Here is a 24,062-nt window from a genome sequence, read left to right as displayed (position 1 = left end):
TTTTTTTCATAGTTTATGAAAGTTGCATAATGTTTTTTTCCTTCTTTATTATGCATGTTCGGCAGGTGCGACTTATACTCCGAAAAATACGGTAATTGGTTTTACCCTTTAAAAATCGTTTTTAATCATATTTATATTTATATTGTTTTTATATTGGGTGCCCAAGACCAGACTTAAAACCAAGGGAGACAGGGCCTTTTCTGTGGTCGGCCCTATGCTCTGGAACCCTCTGCCCCTCCATGTTCCAACTGCTCCCGCAGTGGAGTGTTTTAAGTCTCGTCTTAAGACCCACTTTTATTCTTTGGCTTTTAACACTACGTGAGTTGTGTGGTCCTCTGTGCACTGCAAAAACTGAAATCTAAGCAAGATTAAATATCTCAAATAAGGGTGATATTTGCTTATTTTCTGTCTGATAAGATCATTCTTCTCACTAAGCAGATTTTATGTTAGAGTGTTTTACTTGTTTTAAGGGTTTTGGTGCGAAATGATCTCAGTAAGATATTACAGCTTGTTGCTGAGATTTGATGACCTACATTGAGTAAAACATGCTTGAAACTAGAATATCAACTGTTGCAAAGCTGTGTCATCAACACTCACAAGTATAAAACTACTTTTTTAAAGTAATTATTTCTCACTTCAAGCATGAAAAAAAAATCATGATGCCGAGCGCATATCATTATGTCAAGATAATGGCACTAGCATTTACTTCATTTAAGAATATTTTTCAACATATTAAGCAAAAAGGTCTCATATTTTTGTTTCTACCAAGAAAAGTGCACTTGTTATTAGTGAGAATATACTCATTTTAAGGCATTTTTGGGTTCATTGAGGTTTGCTAATTTTACTTGTTTTGGAAAGTCTTGACAAGCCAAATTTTGTTGTTCTATTGGCAGATCATTTTGCTTAGTTCAAATAAAATACCCCTAATTTTTATATATATATTTTTTTCTTGTTTTTGAACATTGACTTTTTGCAGTGTGGTCCTCTGTGTTTTTAAAATTTTGATTTCTATTTATTGTTGTACCGTATTTTTCGGACTGTAAGTCGCAGTATTTTTCATAGTTTATGAAAGTTGCATATGGTTTTTTCCTTCTTTATTATGCATTTTCGGCAGGTGCGACTTATACTCCGAAAAATACGGTAATTGGTTTTACCCTTTAAAATCGTTTTTAATCATATTTATATTTATATTGTTTTTATATTGGGTGCCCAAGACCAGACTTAAAACCAAGGGAGACAGGGCCTTTTCTGTGGTCGGCCCTATGCTCTGGAACCCTCTGCCCCTCCATGTTCCAACTGCTCCCGCAGTGGAGTGTTTTAAGTCTCGTCTTAAGACCCACTTTTATTCTTTGGCTTTTAACACTACGTGAGTTGTGTGGTCCTCTGTGCACTGCAAAAACTGAAATACAAGCAAGATTAAATATCTCAAATAAGGGTGATATTTGCTTATTTTCTGTCTGATAAGATCATTCTTCTCACTAAGCAGATTTTATGTTAGAGTGTTTTACTTGTTTTAAGGGTTTTGGTCCTAAATGATCTCAGTAAGATATTACAGCTTGTTGCTGAGATTTGATGACCTATATTGAGTAAAACATGCTTGAAACTAGAATATCAAGTGTTGCAAAGCTGTGTCATCAACACTCACAAGTATAAAACTACTTTTTTAAAGTAATCATTTCTTACTTCAAGCATGAAAAAAAAAATCATGATGCCGAGCGCATATCATTATGTCAAGATAATGGCACTAGCATTTACTTCATTTAAGAATATTTTTCAACATATTAAGCAAAAAGGTCTCATATTTTTGTTTCTACCAAGAAAAGTGCACTTGTTATTAGTGAGAATATACTCATTTTAAGGCATTTTTGGGTTCATTGAGGTTTGCTAATTTTACTTGTTTTGGAAAGTCTTGACAAGCCAAATTTTGTTGTTCTATTGGCAGATCATTTTGCTTAGTTCAAATAAAATACCCCTAATTTTTATATATATATTTTTTTCTTGTTTTTGAACATTGACTTTTTGCAGTGTGGTCCTCTGTGTTTTTAAAATGTTGATTTCTATTTATTGTTGTACCGTATTTTTCGGACTATAAGTCGCAGTTTTTTTCATAGTTTATGAAAGTTGCATAATGTTTTTTTCCTTCTTTATTATGCATTTTCGGCAGGTGCGACTTATACTCCGAAAAATACGGTAATTGGTTTTACCCTTTAAAAATCGTTTTTAATCATATTTATATTTATATTGTTTTTATATTGGGTGCCCAAGACCAGACTTAAAACCAAGGGAGACAGGGCCTTTTCTGTGGTCGGCCCTATGCTCTGGAACACTCTGCCCCTCCATGTTCCAACTGCTCCCGCAGTGGAGTGTTTTAAGTCTCGTCTTAAGACCCACTTTTATTCTTTGGCTTTTAACACTACGTGAGTTGTGTGGTCCTCTGTGCACTGCAAAAACTGAAATACAAGCAAGATTAAATATCTCAAATAAGGGAGATATTTGCTTATTTTCTGTCTGATAAGATCATTCTTCTCACTAAGCAGATTGTATGTTAGTGTTTTACTTGTTTTAAGGGTTTTGGTCCTAAATGATCTAAGTAAGATATTACAGCTTGTTGCTGAGATTTGAAGACCTATATTGAGCAAAACATGCTTGAAACTAGAATAGCAATTGATGCAAAGATGTGTCATCAACACTCACAAGTATAAAACTACTTTTTTAAAGTAATTATTTCTCACTTCAAGCATGAAAAAAAAATCATGATGCCGAGCGCATATCATTATGTCAAGATAATGGCACTAGCATTTACTTCATTTAAGAATCTTTTTCAACATATTAAGCAAAAAGGTCTCTTTTTTTACCAAGAAAAGTGCACTTGTTATTAGTGAGAATATACTCATTTTAAGGCATTTTTGGGTTCATTGAGGTTTGCTAATTTTACTTGTTTTGGAAAGTCTTGACAAGCCAAATTTTTTTGTTCTATTCGGAGATAATTTTGCTTAGTTCAAATAAAATACCCCTAATTTTTATATATTTTTTTCTTGTTTTTGAACACTGACTTTTTGCAGTGTGGTCCTCGGTGTTTTTAAAATTTTGATTTCTATTTATTGTTTTACCGTATTTTTCGGACTATAAGTCGCAGTTTTTTTCATAGTTTATAAAAGTTGCATAATGTTTTTTTCCTTCTTTATTATGCATTTTCGGCAGGTGCGACTTATACTCCGAAAAATACGGTAATTGGTTTTACCCTTTAAAATCGTTTTTAATCATATTTATATTTATATTGTTTTTATATTGGGTGCCCAAGACCAGACTTAAAACCAAGGGAGACAGGGCCTTTTCTGTGGTCGGCCCTATGCTCTGGAACACTCTGCCCCTCCATGTTCCAACTGCTCCCGCAGTGGAGTGTTTTAAGTCTCGTCTTAAGACCCACTTTTATTCTTTGGCTTTTAACACTATGTGAGTTGTGTGGTCCTCTGTGCACTGCAAAAACTGAAATCTAAGTAAGATTAAATATATCAAATAAGGGAGATATTTGCTTATTTTCTGTCTGATAAGATCATTCTTCTCACTAAGCAGATTGTATGTTAGTGTTTTACTTGTTTTAAGGGTTTTGGTCCTAAATGATCTAAGTAAGATATTACAGCTTGTTGCTGAGATTTGAAGACCTATATTGAGCAAAACATGCTTGAAACTAGAATAGCAATTGATGCAAAGATGTGTCATCAACACTCACAAGTATAAAACTACTTTTTTAAAGTAATTATTTCTCACTTCAAGCATGAAAAAAAATCATGATGCCGAGCGCATATCATTATGTCAAGATAATGGCACTAGCATTTACTTCATTTAAGAATATTTTTCAACATATTGAGCAAAAAGGTCTCTTTTTTTTACCAAGAAAAGTGCACTTGTTATTAGTGAGAATATACTCATTTTAAGGCATTTTTGGGTTCATTGAGGTTTGCTAATTTTACTTGTTTTGGAAAGTCTTGACAAGCCAAATTTTTTTGTTCTATTCGGAGATAATTTTGCTTAGTTCAAATAAAATACCCCTAATTTTTATATATTTTTTTCTTGTTTTTGAACACTGACTTTTTGCAGTGTGGTCCTCGGTGTTTTTAAAATTTTGATTTCTATTTATTGTTTTACCGTATTTTTCGGACTATAAGTCGCAGTTTTTTTCATAGTTTATAAAAGTTGCATAATGTTTTTTTCCTTCTTTATTATGCATTTTCGGCAGGTGCGACTTATACTCCGAAAAATACGGTAATTGGTTTTACCCTTTAAAATCGTTTTTAATCATATTTATATTTATATTGTTTTTATATTGGGTGCCCAAGACCAGACTTAAAACCAAGGGAGACAGGGCCTTTTCTGTGGTCGGCCCTATGCTCTGGAACACTCTGCCCCTCCATGTTCAAACTGCTCCCGCAGTGGAGTGTTTTAAGTCTCGTCTTAAGACCCACTTTTATTCTTTGGCTTTTAACACTACGTGAGTTGTGTGGTCCTCTGTGCACTGCAAAAACTGAAATCTAAGTAAGATTAAATATATCAAATAAGGGTGATATTTGCTTATTTTCTGTCTGATAAGATCATTCTTCTCACTAAGCAGATTTTATGTTAGAGTGTTTTACTTGTTTTAAGGGTTTTGGTGCTAAATGATCTCAGTAAGATATTACAGCTTGTTGCTGAGATTTGATGACCTATATTGAGTAAAACATGCTTGAAACTAGAATATCAACTGATGCAAAGCTGTGTCATAAAACTACTTTTTTAAAGTAATCATTTCTTACTTCAAGCATGAAAAAAAAAATCATGATGCCGAGCGCATATCATTATGTCAAGATAATGGCACGAGTATTTACTTAATTTAAGAATAATTTTCAACATATTGAGCAAAAAGGTCTCCTTTTTTTTTTTTTTTTACCAAGAAAAGTGCACTTGTTATTAGTGAGAATATACTTATTTTAAGGTATTTTTGGGTTCATTGAGGTTTGCTAATTTTACTTGTTTTGGAAAGTCTTGACAAGCCAAATTTTCTTGTTCTATTGGGAGATAATTTTGCTTAGTTCAAATAAAATACCCCTAATTTTTGTATTATTTTTTTCTTGTTTTTGAACACTGACTTTTTGCAGGTGGTCCTCTGTGTTTTTAAAATGTTGATTTCTATTTATTGCTTTATTTTTCGGACTGTAAGTCGCAGTTTTTTCCATAGTTTATGAAAGTTGCATAATGTTTTTTTCCTTCTTTATTATGCATTTTCGGCAGGTGCGACTTATACTCCGGTGCGACTTATACTCCGAAAAATACGGTAATTGGTTTTACCCTTTAAAATCGTTTTTAATCATATTTATATTTATATTGTTTTTATATTGGTTTTATATTGATTAATTTTTTGTTTTTATTCAGTGGAGCGAAGGATAATATTTGAATATTGTTTTTAATATTGTTGTGCAGCACTTTGGAAACATGTATGTTGTTTAAATGTGCTATATAAATAAAGTGGATTGGATTTATTTATTTTTTGCCATTTTACAGTCCCACAACCACAGCAACAAGCCTCATCACCATTGACGACGACCAGATTAACGCCAAGGTGCAACGATGCCGCTGCCGGCTTCAACTCCAGAATCAGAGCTCACCAACCACAAGGGAGAGAAAAGTGAAGTCGTGTGCTTGTGTTTCCTCACCAAGGCATACAGGGTCTCCATCTCCACCTGAAGGGAGAGCCACTGCCTCCGGGCCTCAGCCAGCTCAGCCCGTGCCTCCCTCAGAGCATTGCTGCCCAGGTTAATCTGGGCCCATGCCGCTTCCTCCTGGGTGAGATGAAAGTAAATAAGGGTAAAAACGGTAGGTAATGCAAAAAGAAACCAAAAAACACCAAACAGTTCCCTCTGGCAACTGAGTAAAAAGTGCAAGTCAGCACAGGTTCTGCTCTTGATTGTGTAGATGACCTTCCAGTTTGCATGTACACAAAGTAGTACCAGCTGTGTTGACACAGTCTACAGCTGACATCATTTTCACACCCTTTTAAACGGCTAAAGCACTCGTGTTTTGTCTCAGGCAGCACATTTGAAAGTAAAAACATGACTAGGAAAGCACCCGGAGATGGAGACCTCAACCAGGCCCTACCCCCCGGGATAGTGAAAAGGTCCTTAATCTAAACGATGCCACCTCGAAAAGCTTATCACTTCTTCTTAGTGAAGGTTCTCATGTTTCTTGCTTTCAAAATATAAGGGCTAGCATCTACACCTTTCTTTGCTCTCGTTGTGAGTTGCTTTGCAGTCATATGCTTAATCAAAACAAAAGCACACAGACTGAGTCTGCAGGCAAACAATATCCTCACGCATGCGATAATTCAGACGTTTAACAAAAAAACTAATTTAATTAAAGCTGCAAGCAGCGATGGACGGCATTGACTTTGACGGCACATCAAATCCAAACCGGAGCAGTAATTAAAACTCTTTGCTCAGCTTTTAATCAGATTGATTTAATCTCTCTCCTGTGCTATAGTTTGAAGCCGACACGACAAACGCGCTCAGAGGAGATAATGTTTGAAAAGAGGTGACCGTTTTTTACAAAACTTTTGTTTTGAAGGGGGAATTGCAACCTTCCTGTTGATTTTTGCTGGGAGTTGTCATACATGAAATTTAGGTCTAAGTCAGACCTACATAGAGGTTTTTGTTTCATGTCTCTAAGACATTCCTACTGGAAGTTACAGGCAGTTTTGTCTGAGTTTTCTTCCTAGGATCAGTTGTGTCTGTGTTTTCTTCCTAGGGGGCGCTAGAGCGCAATTTTGAGTTTTGGGGTTGGTTTTTTTTATTATATCGCAATTTTTTCCAGTCCTAATGTGTGTGTCTAGTTTGGTGAGTTTTGAAGCATGTTAAGGGGGTCAAATTACAGCTCAAAGAGGCAAAAGTGACTGTTTTTACTAACGTTTTGTTTTGAAGGGGGAATTGCCAACTTCCTGTTGATTTTTGCTGAAGAATGTCAATATATGAAATCTAGGTCTAAGGCAGACCTACATATAGGTTTTTGTTTCATGTCTCTACGACATTCCTACCGGACGTTACAAGCAGTTTTGTCTGTGTTTTTTCATAGGGGGCGCTAGAGCGCAATTTTAAGTTTTGGGGTTTGGTTTTTGATTAAATGGCAAATCTCGCCAGTCCTGATGTGTGTGTCAAATATGGTGAGTTTTGAAGCATGTTAAGGGGGTCAAATTACATCTCAAAGAGGCAAAAGTGACTGTTTTTACTAACTTTTTGTTTTGAAGGGGGAATTGCCAACTTCCTGTTGATTTTTGCTGAAGAATTCAATACATTAAATCTAGGTCTAAGGCAGACCTACATATAGGTTTTTGTTTCATGTCTCTACGACATTCCTACCGGAAGTTACAAGCAGTTTTGTCTCTGTTTTTTCATAGGGGGCGCTAGAGCGCAATTTTGAGTTTTGGGATTTGGTTTTTGATTAAATGGCAAATTTTGCCAGTCCTGATGTGTGTGTCAAATATGGTGAGTTTTGAAGCATGTTAAGGGGGTCAAATTACAGCTCAAAGAGGCAAAAGTGACTGTTTTTACTAACTTTTTGTTTTGAAGGGGGAATTGCCAACTTCCTGTTGATTTTTGCTGAAGAATGTCAAAATATGAAATCTAGGTCTAAGGCAGACCTACATATAGATTTTTGTTTCATGTCTCTACGACATTCCTACCGGAAGTTACAAGCAGTTTTGTCTGTGTTTTTTCATAGGGGGCGCTAGAGCGCAATTGTAAGTTTTGGGGTTTGGTTTTTGATTAAATGGCAATGTTTGCCATTCCTCATGTGTGTGTCAAATATGGTGAGTTTTGAAGCATGTTAAGGGGGTCAAATTACAGCTCAAAGAGGCGGCGGAATAATAATAATAAAACCTTACAAATACAATAGGGTCCTCTGTCCCAAAGGGACATTGCGGTCCCTAATTAAAAACGGAATCATACAAAGTGTGTGCCGTACAAAAACAGCATATATGCGCACGCTACCATATGTCAAGACGGGGTTTTCGCAGCTTACTGCAGGGTCGTTCTCCCAGGAATGCAGACGGACTACTACGGACAAAGCGTGCAGGTAAAAACATGATTTATTCCTAAATTCAAAGTATTACAAAAAAAAAAACAGAAAACGAGCCGACAGAACAACGTGCCTGATCGCGCTCGAAGTTAAAGCAAATACTTAGCATTGACTATTGACAAGGCAAAACTCACGTAACTTTGGCAGAAACAAACAAAACGTACGTAACAGGTGCATGTAGCAAACACTTAGCATACACTCGAAACAAGACATGAACCTATGTGACTGCTGCATACAGCAAACAATGACGCCAGGCCGACTGACCGGCAAAGGCAGGCCTAAATAATGCCTCTGATTAGTGCTCGGGAGAACACTAATCAGAGACAGGTGGAAATAATAAGTAACCATGGTAACTAAAACAAACAAGGGTGCACAAAAACAGGAACTATGGAGTCCAAAACTAACAGAACATAACAAAACATGATCCGGACCACGGATCATGACACCATATAATTATACAATTATTGATATATTGATTAACTAGTTTATAGTAAGACTTGTGGAGTCAACTCATGGATGGAAACCGCTTTAACGATCGAGAAACCTAAAATCATCAGCCCGGAGGTTGGGTCTTGGGCGCAGTTGGGTGTTCCAACAGGACAATGACCCCAAACACACGTCAAAAGTGGTAAAGGAATTGCTAAATCAGACTAGAATGAAGGTTTTAGAATGGCCTTCCCAAAGTCCTGACTTAAAGGTGTGGACAATGCTGAAGAAACAAGTCCATGTCAGAAAACCAACACATTTAGCCGAACTGCACCAATTTTGTCAAGAGGAGTGGTCAAAAATTCAACCGGAAGCTTGTGGATGGCTACCAAAAGCGCCTTATTGCAGTGAATGTCATAACGGGGTTGCAGCTTACTGGGCGGTTTGTTCTCCCGGGATGCAAACGGACGACTCAGAACAGGACTTGCAGGTAGGAACATGATTTAATCTTGATAAATCATCCGACTTACAAAACAAAGGCTGGAAGCTAAGGCAAAAACTTAGCGCAGGAAACATGGAACTCTGGACATGGAACCTCACGAAACTGTGGCATGAAATAAACACAACTTACGTAATTAAGGCATGAAGCGAACAACTCCGCATAAAGATGCGAGCCCAACGTGACAGAAGGAAGCCAGCATGCCGTTAGGACCCCACATCAGGTCCTGGCGCTCCATGGGGGCATGGCGGAGGTACACCTCCCATGTACCTTCAACGATCTCCTCGGCGTCCGCTGCGGGGGAACGGAATGCTGGCTTCCTTCTGTCACGTTGTGGTCGCATCTTTATGGGGGGTTGTTTGCTCCACGCAACAAGTTCCATTGGTTATTCCTTTGATTCTGGATTCTTGTTCCTGCGCTAAGCTTCGCCATAGCTTCCCATGCTGTCGGCCCGCTTTTCTGTTTATTCTTGTTTTTGTTTGCTTGTATCTACGGTGTATGATTTATGAGAAATAAATCATCTCCTACCTACGCGCTTTCATCCGGAGTTGTCCGTTCTGCATCTGGGAGGAACAACCCCGCATAAAGATGCGACCCCAACGTGACAGAGAAACTTTCCAAGGGACATGTAACCATCAGTAGACCCATAAAAGAACCAAACTCCATGAATTTTTTTTTTGTGCTCCAATCACTCTATCACAAAAAAGACAAGAGTTGTAGAAATGATTGGAAACCATGACCACGACTGTACACCTGTACTTCAAGACAACACAGCGGGTTGAAGCGTAGTGAGTCCCTAACCAAAAGGGCTGTTTCTCTAAATCAGTCGGCCTGCATTAGGGGTCTAGCTCGCCGTGGACCAAAACAACACCAAGGCAAATTGTGAGGATGCAGGAAGAGACGTGTACCTCACTGAGTGTCATTCTTGTTGATGCTGCAGTCGCTCCGGCTTCGGATCGGCTTACCCCGGCAAAGCCGGGAACCGAACGCGAGCCCCGGCTGAGTTTTCTCTCATCCTGGGGGAAGCCGTCCCGGTTGCACCGAGACTTGATTCGGTCGAGGAGTCTGGGGAGCTCCATCGCTGCGCCATCCTCCTCCTGCGTGGTCCTGGCTAACAGAGCATCACATGAGGCGGCCCGCCGCAGCTGCAGCACCCGAGCAGCCTGCCAGCAGCCAACCACAGAGGTGGGGGAAGGGGTAGGACGTCAGAGAGGGAGAGACAGAGTGGTAGTACAGTACTTACGTTAAATATGTATGAGACATGCCTTGCATTTAAAAAAAACATCCGAGTCCAGATTGGGTGTGCAAAGACTGACTGAGGTTACTTAGGAAGAAAGGAAAAATGGTAGTCTCGCTATTAGAAAAGGAATAGGGAGTAAGAATGACGGATGAAGTTCGCAACAGATCAGAAATAAAATAAAATAAAATATGAATAATTAATTCTGATTATTATTATTAATAATGTATTATTATTATTTCTTTTTTTCTTTATTTAATTGATCTATCTGTAAATATTATATATAATATAATACAATATTATATGAGGTGGCGACTTGTCCAGGGTGTACCCCGCCTTCCACCCGAATGCAGCTGAGATAGGCTCCAGCGACCTCCCCGCGACCCCGAAAGAGATAAGCGGTAGAAAATGGATGGATAATATGAATAATTATTTCTGATTATTATTATTAATAATGTATTATTTTGATATTTTTTTATTTATTTAATTGATTTATCTGTAAATATTATATATAATATAACACAATATTATATGAGGTGGCGACTTGTCCAGGGTGTACTCCGCCTTCCGCCCGAATGCAGCTGAGATAGGCTCCAGCGACCCCGAAAAGGACATGCGGTAGAAAATGGATGGATGGATGGATAATATGAATAATTATTTCTGATTATTATTATTAATAATGCATTATTATTATTTTTTTTTTCTTTATTTAATTGATTTATCTGTAAATATTATATACAATATAATATGATATTATATGAGGTGGCGACTTGTCCAGGGTGTACGCCGCCTTCCGCCCGAATGCAGCTGAGATAGGCTCCAGCGACCCCCCGTGACCCCGAAAGGGACAAGCGGTAGAAAATGGATGGATGGATGGATAATATGAATAATTATTTCATCTTATTAGTATTAATAATGCATTATTATTATTTCTTTTTTCTTTATTTAATTGATTTATCTGTAAATATTATATATAATATAAAATAATATTATATGAGGTGGTGACTTGTCTAGGGTGTACCCCGCCTTCCGCCCGAATGCAGCTGAGATAGGCTCCAGCGACCCCCGCGCCGCCCCGGAAGGGACAAGCGGTAGAAAATGGATGGATGGATGGATAATATGAATAATTATTTCTGATTATTATTATTAATAATGTATTATTATTATTTCTTTTTTTCTTTATTTAATGCAGCTGAGATAGGCTCCAGCACCCCCCGCGACCCCAAAAAGGGACAAGCGGTAGAAAATGGATGGATGGATGGAATTGATTTATCTGTAAATATAATATATAATATAATATAAGGAACAAGTGGTAAAAAATGGATGGATGGATGGATGTAAATATTATTATTATTTGGTTTTCCTGCTGTTTCTTTCTTTTTGGGGTGGCATCGTTGGGATATAAACAAAAAAAATATTTTGACATTAAGGGCAGATGCTGGATGTCAATAAAAATTAAATGAAAAAAATAAAATTAAACTAAAAAAATAATCAACAGATATTAAATAGTCCATTTGCTCTTCGCCACTGTGACCAGTTACAGAAGTATTAGAACAGGTTTTATAAAGTTTTGTATTTCACATTGTTTTCTGCTATCAAAGCTACTTGGACTTAGACAAACTCCATTGATCCACAAGGGAAATTGTTCCACACAGCAGCTCAGTTACAAAGGATGGAAAGGATGAGAAGATGGAAAGGTTAACGCAGGTACAAAGCAGACTAAAAATGTAACATAGTAGCAATATCAAACATAACATACATATTTAGTATTTACATATTATATATACACAGTATGTCATATATACTGATATATTATAATATTATATTATATTTTTATATAATATATACAATATATAACAAATCCCAATTACCATGTACAATATTACAGTACATGTAACAGCTGCAGAATTTTTTTTGAAATTTTGCAACATTTTGTGTTGATATTTATGGGTTAGTTAGATTTACTGGACTATAAGCCGCTACTTTTTTCCAACGCTTTGCACCCTGAAGCTTATAAAACGGTGCGGCTAATTTCTGGATTGTTCTTTGCTAAGGGCCACAATGTTTTGCATTCAACAAGCAGTTGGTATATTACACCGACGCAGAGACTGAAAAGATGTGCCATCGTTTGTGCTACGGCGCCATCTTTTGGACAAGTTAAATAATGGGGAATCATGTGCCTCTCAGTCCTTTCCATCGAGGACGTGGAAGACATCTACCTATTTGGAACTGTGATCGCGGGGCACCTGCAGATTGGGCTGGGCATTGCTCTGGTTTATCGTGAAATTCGTAAGACGATGGCAGCCACTCAAGGAGCCCAAAGGCTGTTCGTCGCAATGGAAGGATTGGGTCGGGCTGTGGGATCACAGTCTTGGGCGATTTCTGAACTTTATGTTGAAGAGGTTTATTTAGCCTACTAATGTGTATTTATAAATGGTTGATTTATATAGGCTAGTAAGGTCAAGTTTTGTACCTGGCAAGTTTCGGCTATCTTGCTTCTGCAGCCTTCATCAGAGGTGTCACGTGATGTTAGCGTGACGTCATCTGTGACGTGTTATATGGATTGTTCCATCCCACCTGAAGTGGTGGGATGGCGGTGTCCCCTGGTGTGCGCCGGGGGTAGGGCAGGGCGGCCCCTGTCGTCTGGATGTCTACCAAACGGCCGGGGGCGGCCCTGAAAGGACTGAGAGGAACAATCCATATAACACGTCACAGATGACATCATGCTAACATCACGTGACACCTCTGATGAAGGCTGCAGAAGCAAGATAGCCGAAACTTGTCAGGTACAAAACTTTACCTTACTAGGCTATATAAATCAACCATTTATAAATAGATTTCTGAACTTAATCGCAAGATGGATCACATCATGGAGAAGCTTGGTGAAAGGGAAACATTGGATATGAGAGCCAACATGGACAAATAGAACAGACAAGCCATTGTAATGTCTGCTCGCGGAAAAACAAAAATCCTAATCCACGATTTTGACTCCCTCGAATGGCCTTGACACTGCAACAACAGGAGCAGACTGTTCTGTAAACATCCCCGAGGACTGTCAAAGATGGACGCTTTTGACCTCCCTCCCTCCTCAACGACACCTGGAAGTCGAACTTTGCTTGCATTGCATGCAAAACGGCCCCGGGTCTATGTACACAACACCACTACACCCAAAGACAATGGGCATATACACAAACACACACCCCAACCCCACCCAACGCCTTCACCACAGCATGATTCTTTTTCAGGGTGATGGACAGCTGAGTAGCGCTTTATAGTAGCAGTCTCTGTTGCGAGTTGTTGTGATTATATGTAACTTGTTTATGTGCACTATGGCAAATTAGGTTTTTTTCCCCTTGGACTCAGTCTGGACCCCCTACCGACCACACAGTCTGATAGTTTATATATCAATGATGAAATCTTAACATTGCAACACATGCCAATACGGCCGAGTTAGCTTACGAAAGTACAATTTTAAATTTCGCGCAAAATATCCTGCTGAAAACGTCTCGGTATGATGACATCAGCGCGTGACGTCACGGATCGTGGAGGACATTTTGGGACAGCATGGTGGCCAGCTATTAAGTCGTCTGTTTTTATCGCAAAATTCCACAGTATTCTGGACATCTGTGTTGGTGAATCTTTTGCAATTTGTTCAATGAACAATGGAGACAGCAAAGAAGAAAGCTGTAGGTGGGAAGCGGCGTATTGCGGCCGACTGCAGAAACACAAACACAGCCGGTGTTTCATTGTTTACATTCCCGGAAGATGACAGTCAAGCTTTACCATTGGCCTGTGGAGAACTGGGACAACAGAGACTCTATCCAGGAGGACTTTGAGTTGGATACGCAGACACGGTACCGTGAGTACGCATGCAGCTGCGGCTTCCAAACATTTGATCTCTTGCCCGTTCGTGCGTGCCGCTATGTGCATGTCACGTACGTAACTTTGGGGACTTTGGGGAAATATATGTGCTGTATGAACCTTGGGGAGGTGAACGGTACTTTGGGCTGTGGGATTGAGTGTGTTGTGCAGGTGTTTGAGTTGTATTGGCGGGTTATATGGACGGGAGGGGGGAGGTGTTTGTTATGCGGGATTAATTTGTGGCATATTAAATATAAGCCTGGTTGTGTTGTGGCTAATAGAGTATATATATATGTCTTGTGTTTATTTACTGTTTTAGTCATTCCCAGCTGAATATCAGGTCCCACCCGCCTCTCACAGCATCTTCCCTATCTGAATCGCTCCCACTGCCCTCTAGTCCTTCATTCTCACTTTCCTCATCCACAAATCTTTCATTCTCGCTCAAATTAATGGAGAAATCGTCGCTTTCTTGGTCCGAATCGCTCTCGCTGCTGGTGGCCATGATTGTAAACAATGTGCAGATGTGAGGAGCTCCACAACCTGTGACGTCACGCTACTCGTCTGCTACTTCCGGTACAGGCAAGGCTTTTTTATCAGCGACCAAAAGTTGCGAACTTTATCGTCGATGTTCTCTACTAAATCCTTTCAGCAAAAATATGGCAATATCGCAAAATGATCAAGTATGACACATAGAATGGACCTGCTATCCCCGTTTAAATAAGAAAATCGCATTTCAGTAGGCCTTTAAGGAGTGCCATAAGTGGCTGATCCGCTGGCGGTCCCGTCTTGTCCCCTTGTAACGTATGTCTGCTCTTAGTGGGACTGTGCCGAAAATGTAATTTCAGTTCTTATATGTCTTGTACATGTTAAAGAATGGACAATAATAAAGCATTCTGAATTACCGCAGGTGCTGCAGGTTGAACACGCACTTCATGTTTTGTTCCTTTAACCGGAATTAATCGTCCATTGTGTTTCTGCTTGAAAGGATTCTTCATTCACCACTCCTAACAACGTTTGTAAGTTCGACAAAATAACTCAAACAATTCATACTCACTAAACCGTCTCATGGGTGCGGTCTGGAGGAGTGTTTTCATGCAGATTTCTCTGTGGTTTCCCAATGTACTCAAGCTAGCGCCGTTAGCAAGCATGCTAACATGTTCACAAGTGTCTGCGTTGGTATTATTGACTTACCACGGCATATTTTTGTATTGTTTCAGTTTTGTAAATTCAAAACGTCACCGTGGAGTTATTGAGTCTGTTCAGCTGATTGATTGTAGCGATGACTTTTGTTTTGTTTGATCTGCCTTTTTACTGCTGTGTGACAGCCACTGTTTGGAACCAATTAAGGTATGTAAATAAACATTTACAAATATGTTCCGTTACTATATATATATATCGTGCAGCTAATTAATGTAAAAAAAAAAGGTATTTTTTATTTGGTGGGTGCTGTTAGAATAATCATGTATATATTATCACACAACTTTAGTGTGCTTAAAGTCTGTTGCTATAGTTATTAGCTATTGTGCTCAAGCAGTATTTTTTCTATCAGTGCAAGGACAGAACTTCTTGTCTGAGGGGTGGCCTCAGCCGCAGATGTTTATCTTTGTTTTAGCCCGCTAACAGCCAAGGACTTCAAGGACCTCAATGCAGATAAGACGACAGCACGCAGACGAAGCAGAGACAAGGCGAAATCACAAGGCCCCCAGCACATTCCGTCACGTATGGTGCGTACTGGACCTGCTTTGCATGATATATGTGACCACTCCTTTTAGAGCCGGCCTCAGTGATGTTGACTGGGGAACTCCTGAATAAATAGAGGGACGCGGGAACTGTACCTTAGTGCGTAGGGCGAGACTGTGACTAAGTGTGCAGATCCATGCGTTCTCCTCATGAGCTAAATCTCTGCATGATTCCTTGCTTCTTGTCTGTTTAATAGATGTCATCAGCGTTTGAACCTGACAGGTGCGGCTCAAATACCGGTGTGCTATGTAGTCATTCATGGAAGCTGCTTTTATACCCAATCATGGCACCCACCTGTTCCCAATTAGCCTGTTCACTCGTGGGATGTTCCAAATAAGTGTTTGAGGAGCATTCCTCAACTTTCTCAGTCTTTTTTGCCACTTGTGCCAGCTTTTTTGAATCACGTCGCAAGCATCGAATTCCAAATGAGCTAATATTTGCAAGAAAATGACAAAGTCTTCCAGTTCGAACGTTAAGCATCTTGTCTCTGCAGTCTATTCAATTGAATATAAGTTGAAAAGGATTTGCAAATCATTGTATTCTGTTTTTATTTACCATTTACACAAAGTGATAACTTCACTAGTTTGGTAAAAAAAATGAGCTGTTTGGCCACAATACCCAGCAATATGCTTGGAGGAAAAAAGGTGAGGCCTTTAAAGGGGAACATTATCACCAGACCTATGTAAGCGTCAATATATACCTTGATGTTGCAGAAAAAAGACCATATATTTTTTTAACCGATTTCCGAACTCTAAATGGGTGAATTTTGGCGAATTAAACGCCTTTCTAATATTCGCTCTCGGGAAGCAATCCGTCATGTTCTCAAACACCGAGTCAAACCAGCTCTGTTATTTTCCGTTTTTTCGACTGTTTTCCGTACCTTGGAGACATCATGCCTCGTCGCTGTGTTGTCGGAGGGTGTAACAACACGAACAGGGACGGATTCAAGTTGCACCAGTGGCCCAAAGATGCCAAAGTGGCAAGAAATTGGACGTTTGTTCCGCACACTTTACCGACGAAAGCTATGCTACGACAGAGATGGCAAGAATGTGTGGATATCCTGCGACACTCAAAGCAGATGCATTTCCAACGATAAAGTCAAAGAAATCTGCCGGCAGACCCCCATTGAATCTGCCGGAGTGTGTGAGCTATTCAGGGACAAAGGACCTCGGTAGCACGGCAAGCAATGGCGGCAGTTTGTTCCCGCAGACGAGCGAGCTAAACTCCCTGGATGTCTTGGCTCACATCGACCCTAGCTTCCCTGGCCTGCTGACATCAACTCCAAAACTGGACAGATCAGCTTTCAGGAAAAGAGAGCGGATGAGGGTATGTCTACAGAATATATTAATTGATGAAAATTGGGCTGTCTGCACTCTCAAAGTGCATGTTGTTGCCAAATGTATTTCATATGCTGTAAACCTAGTTCATAGTTGTTAGTTTCCTTTAATGCCAAACAAACACATACCAATCGTTGGTTAGAAGGCGATCGCCGAATTCGTCCTCGCTTTCTCCCGTGTCGCTGGCTGTCGTGTCGTTTTCGTCGGTTTCGCTTGCATACGGTTCAAACCGATATGGCTCAATAGCTTCAGTTTCTTCTTCAATTTTGTTTTCGCTACCTGCCTCCACACTACAACCATCCGTTTCAATACATGCGTAATCTGTTGAATCGCTTAAGCCGCTGAAATCCGAGTTTGAATCCGAGCTAATGTCGCTATAGCTTGCTGTTCTATGCGCCATGTTTGTTTGTGTTGGCTTCACTATGTGACGTCACAGGAAAATGGACGGGTGTATATCCATCCATCCATTTTCTACCGCTTATTCCCTTTGGGGTCGCGGGGGGCGCTGGAGCCTATCTCAGCTACAATCGGGCGGAAGGCGGGGTACACCCTGGACAAGTCGCCACCTCATCGCAGGGCCAACATATAACGATGGTTAAAATCAGGCACTTTGAAGCTTTTTTTAGGGATATTGCGTGATGGGTAAAATTTTGAAAAAAACTTCAAAAAATATAATAAGCCACTGGGAACTGATTTTTAATGGTTTTAACAATTCTGAAATTGTGATAATGTTCCCCTTTAATCTAAAATCATCAGCCCGGAGGTTGGGTCTTGGGCGCAGTTGGGTGTTCCAACAGGACAATGACCCCAAACACACGTCAAAAGTGGTCAAGGAATGGCTAAATCAGGCTAGAATGAAGGTTTTAGAATGGCCTTTCCCAAAGTCCTGACTTAAACGTGTGGACAATGCTGAAGAAACAAGTCCATGTCAGAAAACCAACACAATTTTGTCAAGAGGAGTGGTCAAAAATTCAAGCAGAAGCTTGTGGATGGCTACGAAAAGTGCCTTATTGCAGTGAAACTTGCCGAAGGACATGTAAGCAAATATTAACATTGCTGTATGTATACTTTTGACCCAGCACATTTTCAGTAGACCCATAATAAATTCATAAAAGAACCAAACTTCATGATTTTTCTTTGTGACCAACAAGTATGTGCTCCAATCACAAAAAAATAAGAGTTGTGGAAATGATTGGAAACTCAAGACAGCCATGACATTATGTTCTTTACAAGTGTATGTCAACTTTTGACCACGACTGTATGTGTTATATTTCCCCAAAATACCCCAAATGTCAGTATTGTGCAGAAATGTAGCGACCTGGTATTGTTGGTGCACATCCTGCAGCTCTGTCACGGAGTTGTCGATGTCAGTCTGCAGTATCATGCACTTCTTCTCAGTGGTCTTCTTAGACTCCCTCAGCACGGCCACCTGCTGCTCCAGAAGCCTGGTGTTACACTCCTCCGTCTCACATCTGCAACATGCATAGAGAGGATTACTAGCCAACAATCACATGATATCTCATTTTAATCGTTCGTAAAATATAAACAGCAGGTGATGTGAAAAAAATGCCATAATAATGGACTTATATGCTTTTCCCCTTTGTGACCTCTAAATGTTACAGTGTCGGATTTAATGGCAGCAACACATTGCGAAAAAGTTGGCACGGGGGCATGTTCACCACTGTGTTACATGGCCTTTCCTTTTAACAACACTCAGTAAACATTTGGGAACTGAGGAGACACATTTTTGAACCTTTTCAGGTGGAATTATTTCCCATTCTTGCTTGATGAACAGCTTAAGTTGTTCAACAGTTCAACCATTGTGGTATTTTAGGCTTCATAATGCGCCACATATTTTCAATGGGAGACAAGTCTGGACCAGGCGGACCAGGAAAGTACGGGCACTCTTTTACTACGAAGCCACGCTGTTTAACACGTACAAAATATGGCTTGACGCTGTCTTGCTGAAATAAGCAGGGGCGTCCATGAAAAAGACGTTGCTTGGATGTGAAGTGAAGTGAATTATACTTATATAGCGCTTTTCTCTAGTGACTCAAAGCGCTTTACATAGTGAAAACCCAATATCTAAGTTACATTTAAACCATTGTGGGTGGCACTGGGGAGCAGGTGGGTAAAGTGTCTTGCCCACGTACACAACGGCAGTGACTAGGATGGCGGAAGCGGGGATCGAACCTGCAACCCTCAGGTTGATGGCACGGCCACTCTACCAACCGAGCTATACCACCCAAAACTCTTATTCTTCTCTCCTTCTTCTTATTTTTCTCTTCTTTTCTTTAACTTTGAAAAAATCCCACCATTCTGAAATGACAAGAGAGTCATTTCTACTCCCTGCTTTTACCCTAAATTTATACTTAGGCAAATTTACGCCTTTTTTTAGGGTGACTTCCAGCTAGGAGAGGGACAGTTTTTGAGTTCCGGACCCAAGTGGAGAACCAAGGCAGGCCAGCCTTCTTAAAGGGACAGGCACCTAGACACTTAGTCAAATTTACTCCTTTTTTTTTTGTGACTTCCAGCTAGGAGAGGGACTAATTTTGAGTTTCGGACCCAGGTGGAGAACCAAGGCAGCACGGCCTTCTTAAAGGGACAGGCACCTAGACACTTAGTCAAATTTACTCCTTTTTTTTAATTTTATTTTATTTTTTATTTTTTAAATGGGTTAGGGTTAGGGTTAGGGTTACATAACATATGTTGCTCCAAAACCTGTATGTACCTTTCAGCATGAATCAGATGTGTAAGTTACCCATGCCTTGGGCACTAATACACCCCCATACCATCACAGATGCTGGCTTTTCAACTTTGCGCCTATAACAATCCGGATGGTTCTTTTCCTCTTTGTTCCGGAGGACATGACGTCCACAGTTTCCAAAAACAAATTGAAATGTGGACTCGTCAGACCACAGAACACTTTTCCACTTTCCTACAGTCCATCTTAGATGAGATCGGCGGTGTTTCTGGGTGTTGTTGATAAATGGCTTTTTCGCTTTGCATAGTAGAGTTTTAACTTGCACTTACAAATGTAGCGACAAACTGTAGTTACTGACAGTGGTTTTCTGAAGTGTTCCTGAGCTCATGTGGTGATATCCTTTACACACTGACGTCACTTACGTGCAGTGATTTCTCCAGATCCTCTGAAACTTTTGATGATATTACGGACCGTAGATGGTGAAATACCTAAATTGAGAAATGTTCTTAAACTGTTGGACAATTTGCTCACGCATTTGTTGACAAAGTGGTGACCCTTGCCCCATCCTTGTTTGTGAATGGCTGAGCATTTCATGGAATCTGCTTTTACACCCAATCATGGCACCCACCTGTTCCCAATTACCCTGTTCACCTGTGGGATGTTCCAAATAAGTGTTGGATAAGCATTGCTCAACTTTCTCAGTCTTTTTTGCCACTGGTGCCAGCTTTTTTGAAACATGTTGCAGGCATCAAATTCCAATAGTTGCAAAAATTAACAAAGTTTACCAGTTTGAATGTTAAGTATCTTGTCTTTGCAGTCTATTCAATTGAATATAAGCTGAAAAGAAGTTTAATGCAAAAAGGTATTCACAGCGCTTCACCTTTTTCCACTATTTGTTATGTTACAGCTTTATTCCAAGATTGACTATATTTATTTTTGTCCTCAGAATTCTACAGACAATAATCCATAATGATAATGTGATTTTTTTTGTTGTAGTACATTTCTTAAGAAATAGAAAACTAAAACAGTCACATATACATAAGTATTCACAATCTTCAGTTCAGTTCAGTTTCAGTTTATTTTGAACATGCATTTTCAGTTTTTTCATTACAGCACGTCCGAAAAGGAGTAAGAAGAAGCTGAGCTTATTTAATTCTACCCCTTTTTCATACCATAGCAGTTTTATCCCATTTCCTTGTTGTCTGTAACAGAACAGTGAACAAATAAATAAATAATATACCATAGTAAGTAAACAAATATTAAATACATGAATAATCTTAATCTAAAAAAACAAAACAAAACAAAGGGTTCAAGATGTTCATCATACTTGTACTTTGTGAACACTTGAAGTTTGAACAGTCTCTTAAACTGCACAGAGTCCTGACCTGAACCCGACAGAACACCTTTGGGATGAATTAGAACGGAGACTGAGAGCCAGGCCTTCTCCACTAACATCAGTGTGTGACCTCACCAATGCGCTTTTTGGAAGAATGATCGAAAATCCCTATAAACACACTCCGCAACCTTGTGGACAGCCTTCCCAGAAGAGCTGTAATAGCTGCAAAAAGTGGACCGACATCATATTGAACCCTATGGGTTAGGAATGGGATGGCACTTCAAGTTCATATGTGAGTCAAGGCAGGTGGCCAAATACAAACCCCGTTTCCATATGAGTTGGGAAATTGTGTTAGATGTAAATATAAACGGAATACAATGATTTGCAAATCCTTTTCAACCCATATTCAGTTGAATGCACTACAAAGACAACATATTTGATGTTCAATCTCATAAACTTTATTTTTTTTTGCAAATAATAATTAACTTAGAATTTCATGGCTGCAATACGTGCCAAAGTAGTTGGGAAAGGGCATGTTCACCACTGTGTTACATCACCTTTTCTTTTAACAACACTCAATAAACGATTGGGAACTGAGGAAACTAATTGTTGAAGCTTTGAAAGTGGAATACTTTCCCATTCTTGTTTTATGTAGAATTTCAGTCGTTCAACAGTCAGGGGTCTCCGCTGTCGTATTTTACGCTTCATAATGCGCCACACATTTTCGATGGGAGACAGGTCTGGACTGCAGGCGACCCAGCAAAGTACGCGCACTCTTTTTTTACAAAGCCACGCTGTTGTAACACGTGCTGAAATAAGCAGGGGGCGTCCATGAAAAAGATGACACTTAAATGGCAGCATATGTTGTTCCAAAACCTGTATGTACCTTTCAGCATTAATGGTAAGTTACCCATGGCTTGCGCACTAATGCACCCCCATACCATCACAGATGCTGGCTTTTGAACTTTGCGTCGATAACAGTCTGGATGGTTCGCTTCCCCTTTGGTCCGGATGACACAATGTCGAATATTTCCAAAAACAATTTGAAATGTGGACTCGTCAGACCACAGAACACTTTTCCACTTTGCATGAGTCCATCTTAGATGATCTCGGCGGCGTTTCTGGATGTTGTTGATAAATGGCTTTCGTTTCACATAATAGAGCTTGAACTTGCACTTTCCAGTGTTGGGACTAACGCGTTACAAAGTAACGCGTTACTGTAACGCCGTTAGTTTCGGCGGTAACTAGTAATCTAACGCGTTATTTTTTTATATTCAGTAACTCCGTTACCGTTACTACATGATGCGTTACTGCGTTATTTTACGTTACTTTTTATGTAGTATAAAGTGTGTTTTATTCTTCTTGTGTCACAAGCCGGAGAAGAGAGAGAGACATGCGCTCTGTGTGGGTGTGTGTGAGTGTGAGTGTGGGGAGCGAGGGGGGGGGGCGTGTCTGATCATGGCGGAGCCAGAAGTCGAGTTTGCTAACATGGAGATATTTTCACTACTTTTCTTTTGTCGAGCACAAAGAAAATAACATTTTAGTTAAATGTAAATTGTGCTTTGGATCAAAGATAATCCGTCAGTCTACCCCAGGGCAGCTGTGGCTATGAAAGTAGCTTACCACCACCAGGTGTGAACGAATGATGGGTTCTACATGTAAAGCGACTTTGGGTACTTAGAAAAGCGCTATATAAAACCCAGTTATTATTAAAGATGCCATCTACTGCCCAAAACAGCAATTCAAATCTGCTGAAACAAGCTACATAGCAACATGCTTCGACGAAGCTAGTAAAGAGAGACAGAGACTCTGATGCCACTTCACCTCCACCACCACCACCATTCACCGCTGAAGGTACACACTCTGTCAATCAATGTTCCCTCTAATTGTTCATGTGTGAGCAAATGCAAAAAGTCCCTGAGCATTGAGTGGAGTCCATGTGAGCAACTTTAGACGTGCACACTGTGGCTACACCAGCAGCACACCTGTCCCAAACCTCACTAAATAACAACTTACATCTCCATCCATCCATCCATTTTCTACCGCTTGTCCCTTTCGGGGTCGCTGGAGCCTATCTCAGCTGCATTCGGGCGGAAGGCAGGGTACACCCTGGACAAGTCCCCACCTCATCACAGGGCCAACACAGATAGACAGACAACATTCTCTTATTATTATAATCAAATGACAGCAGTCATTTCCATTTCTAATATAAGTGTTTAGGCCCACTTATAATGACAATAACAACAAATATTGTTTTTCATGAACTGTGTACTTGTATTGTTTGTCTGGGTGGAGGTCCTGCTTTGGAAATCATTTGTACCCCTTTCAGACATTGCATTTAGTTCCCATTAAAACATTCACATGTTGCACAATGAGATGTAAGCAGGGGATCATGTGTACATTCCTGCAACTTCCTGTTTGTAAAAAATATATTTTTATTAGTATTTATTTAATATACTAACAGCATTTAATGATTAATATTTATAAATTAAGATTCCTAATAAATGACACTAGAATAAGCACACATTTGATTGGTAAATCATAGTGTAACGACCTGGAATGACACTTTATGTGTGGTGTTGGAGTTGTCCGACTTTTTGTGTGGCTGTAAACGCATCACTGGCTAAGTGCCATATGTGCAAGTGTTGGCGCACGTGAGAGAGCGAGCGGCTGCTGTTGATATAACAAAGTTGCTTTTGGTCTGGTTTGTACTGCAGAAAATGACCAGTTTTGCTAGATATCTTTTTTTTTTACTAATGTTTTGGTGATGTGTTTATGGCCGACAGTAAAGAGTTTTGCTCAGTAAAGTGATGGATGGAATT

At 39.7% G+C, this 24,062-nt stretch overlaps 1 protein-coding gene across 2 annotated transcripts in view; it reads right to left on the bottom strand.

Moving 5' to 3' along the window:
* Positions 1 to 24,062, bottom strand: part of krt222 (keratin 222) — an 80,448-nt gene that overhangs the window by 29,379 nt on the left and 27,007 nt on the right. For both annotated transcript variants that reach the window (XM_061977212.2, XM_061977211.2), the window contains 3 exons: positions 18,519 to 18,672; positions 9,934 to 10,188; positions 5,688 to 5,813 (listed from right to left, as the gene is read on the bottom strand). In XM_061977212.2, coding sequence (XP_061833196.2) covers positions 5,688 to 5,813; positions 9,934 to 10,188; positions 18,519 to 18,672 — 535 coding nt within the window. The remainder of the gene's footprint in view (positions 1 to 5,687; positions 5,814 to 9,933; positions 10,189 to 18,518; positions 18,673 to 24,062) is intronic.

Source organism: Nerophis lumbriciformis, linkage group LG16 (assembly GCF_033978685.3).
Source record: "Nerophis lumbriciformis linkage group LG16, RoL_Nlum_v2.1, whole genome shotgun sequence".
Classification (NCBI taxonomy): Eukaryota; Metazoa; Chordata; class Actinopteri; order Syngnathiformes; family Syngnathidae; genus Nerophis; species Nerophis lumbriciformis.
The sequence above is the reverse complement of the archived record's forward strand: the minus strand, read 5'-3'. Positions and strand labels throughout refer to the sequence as shown.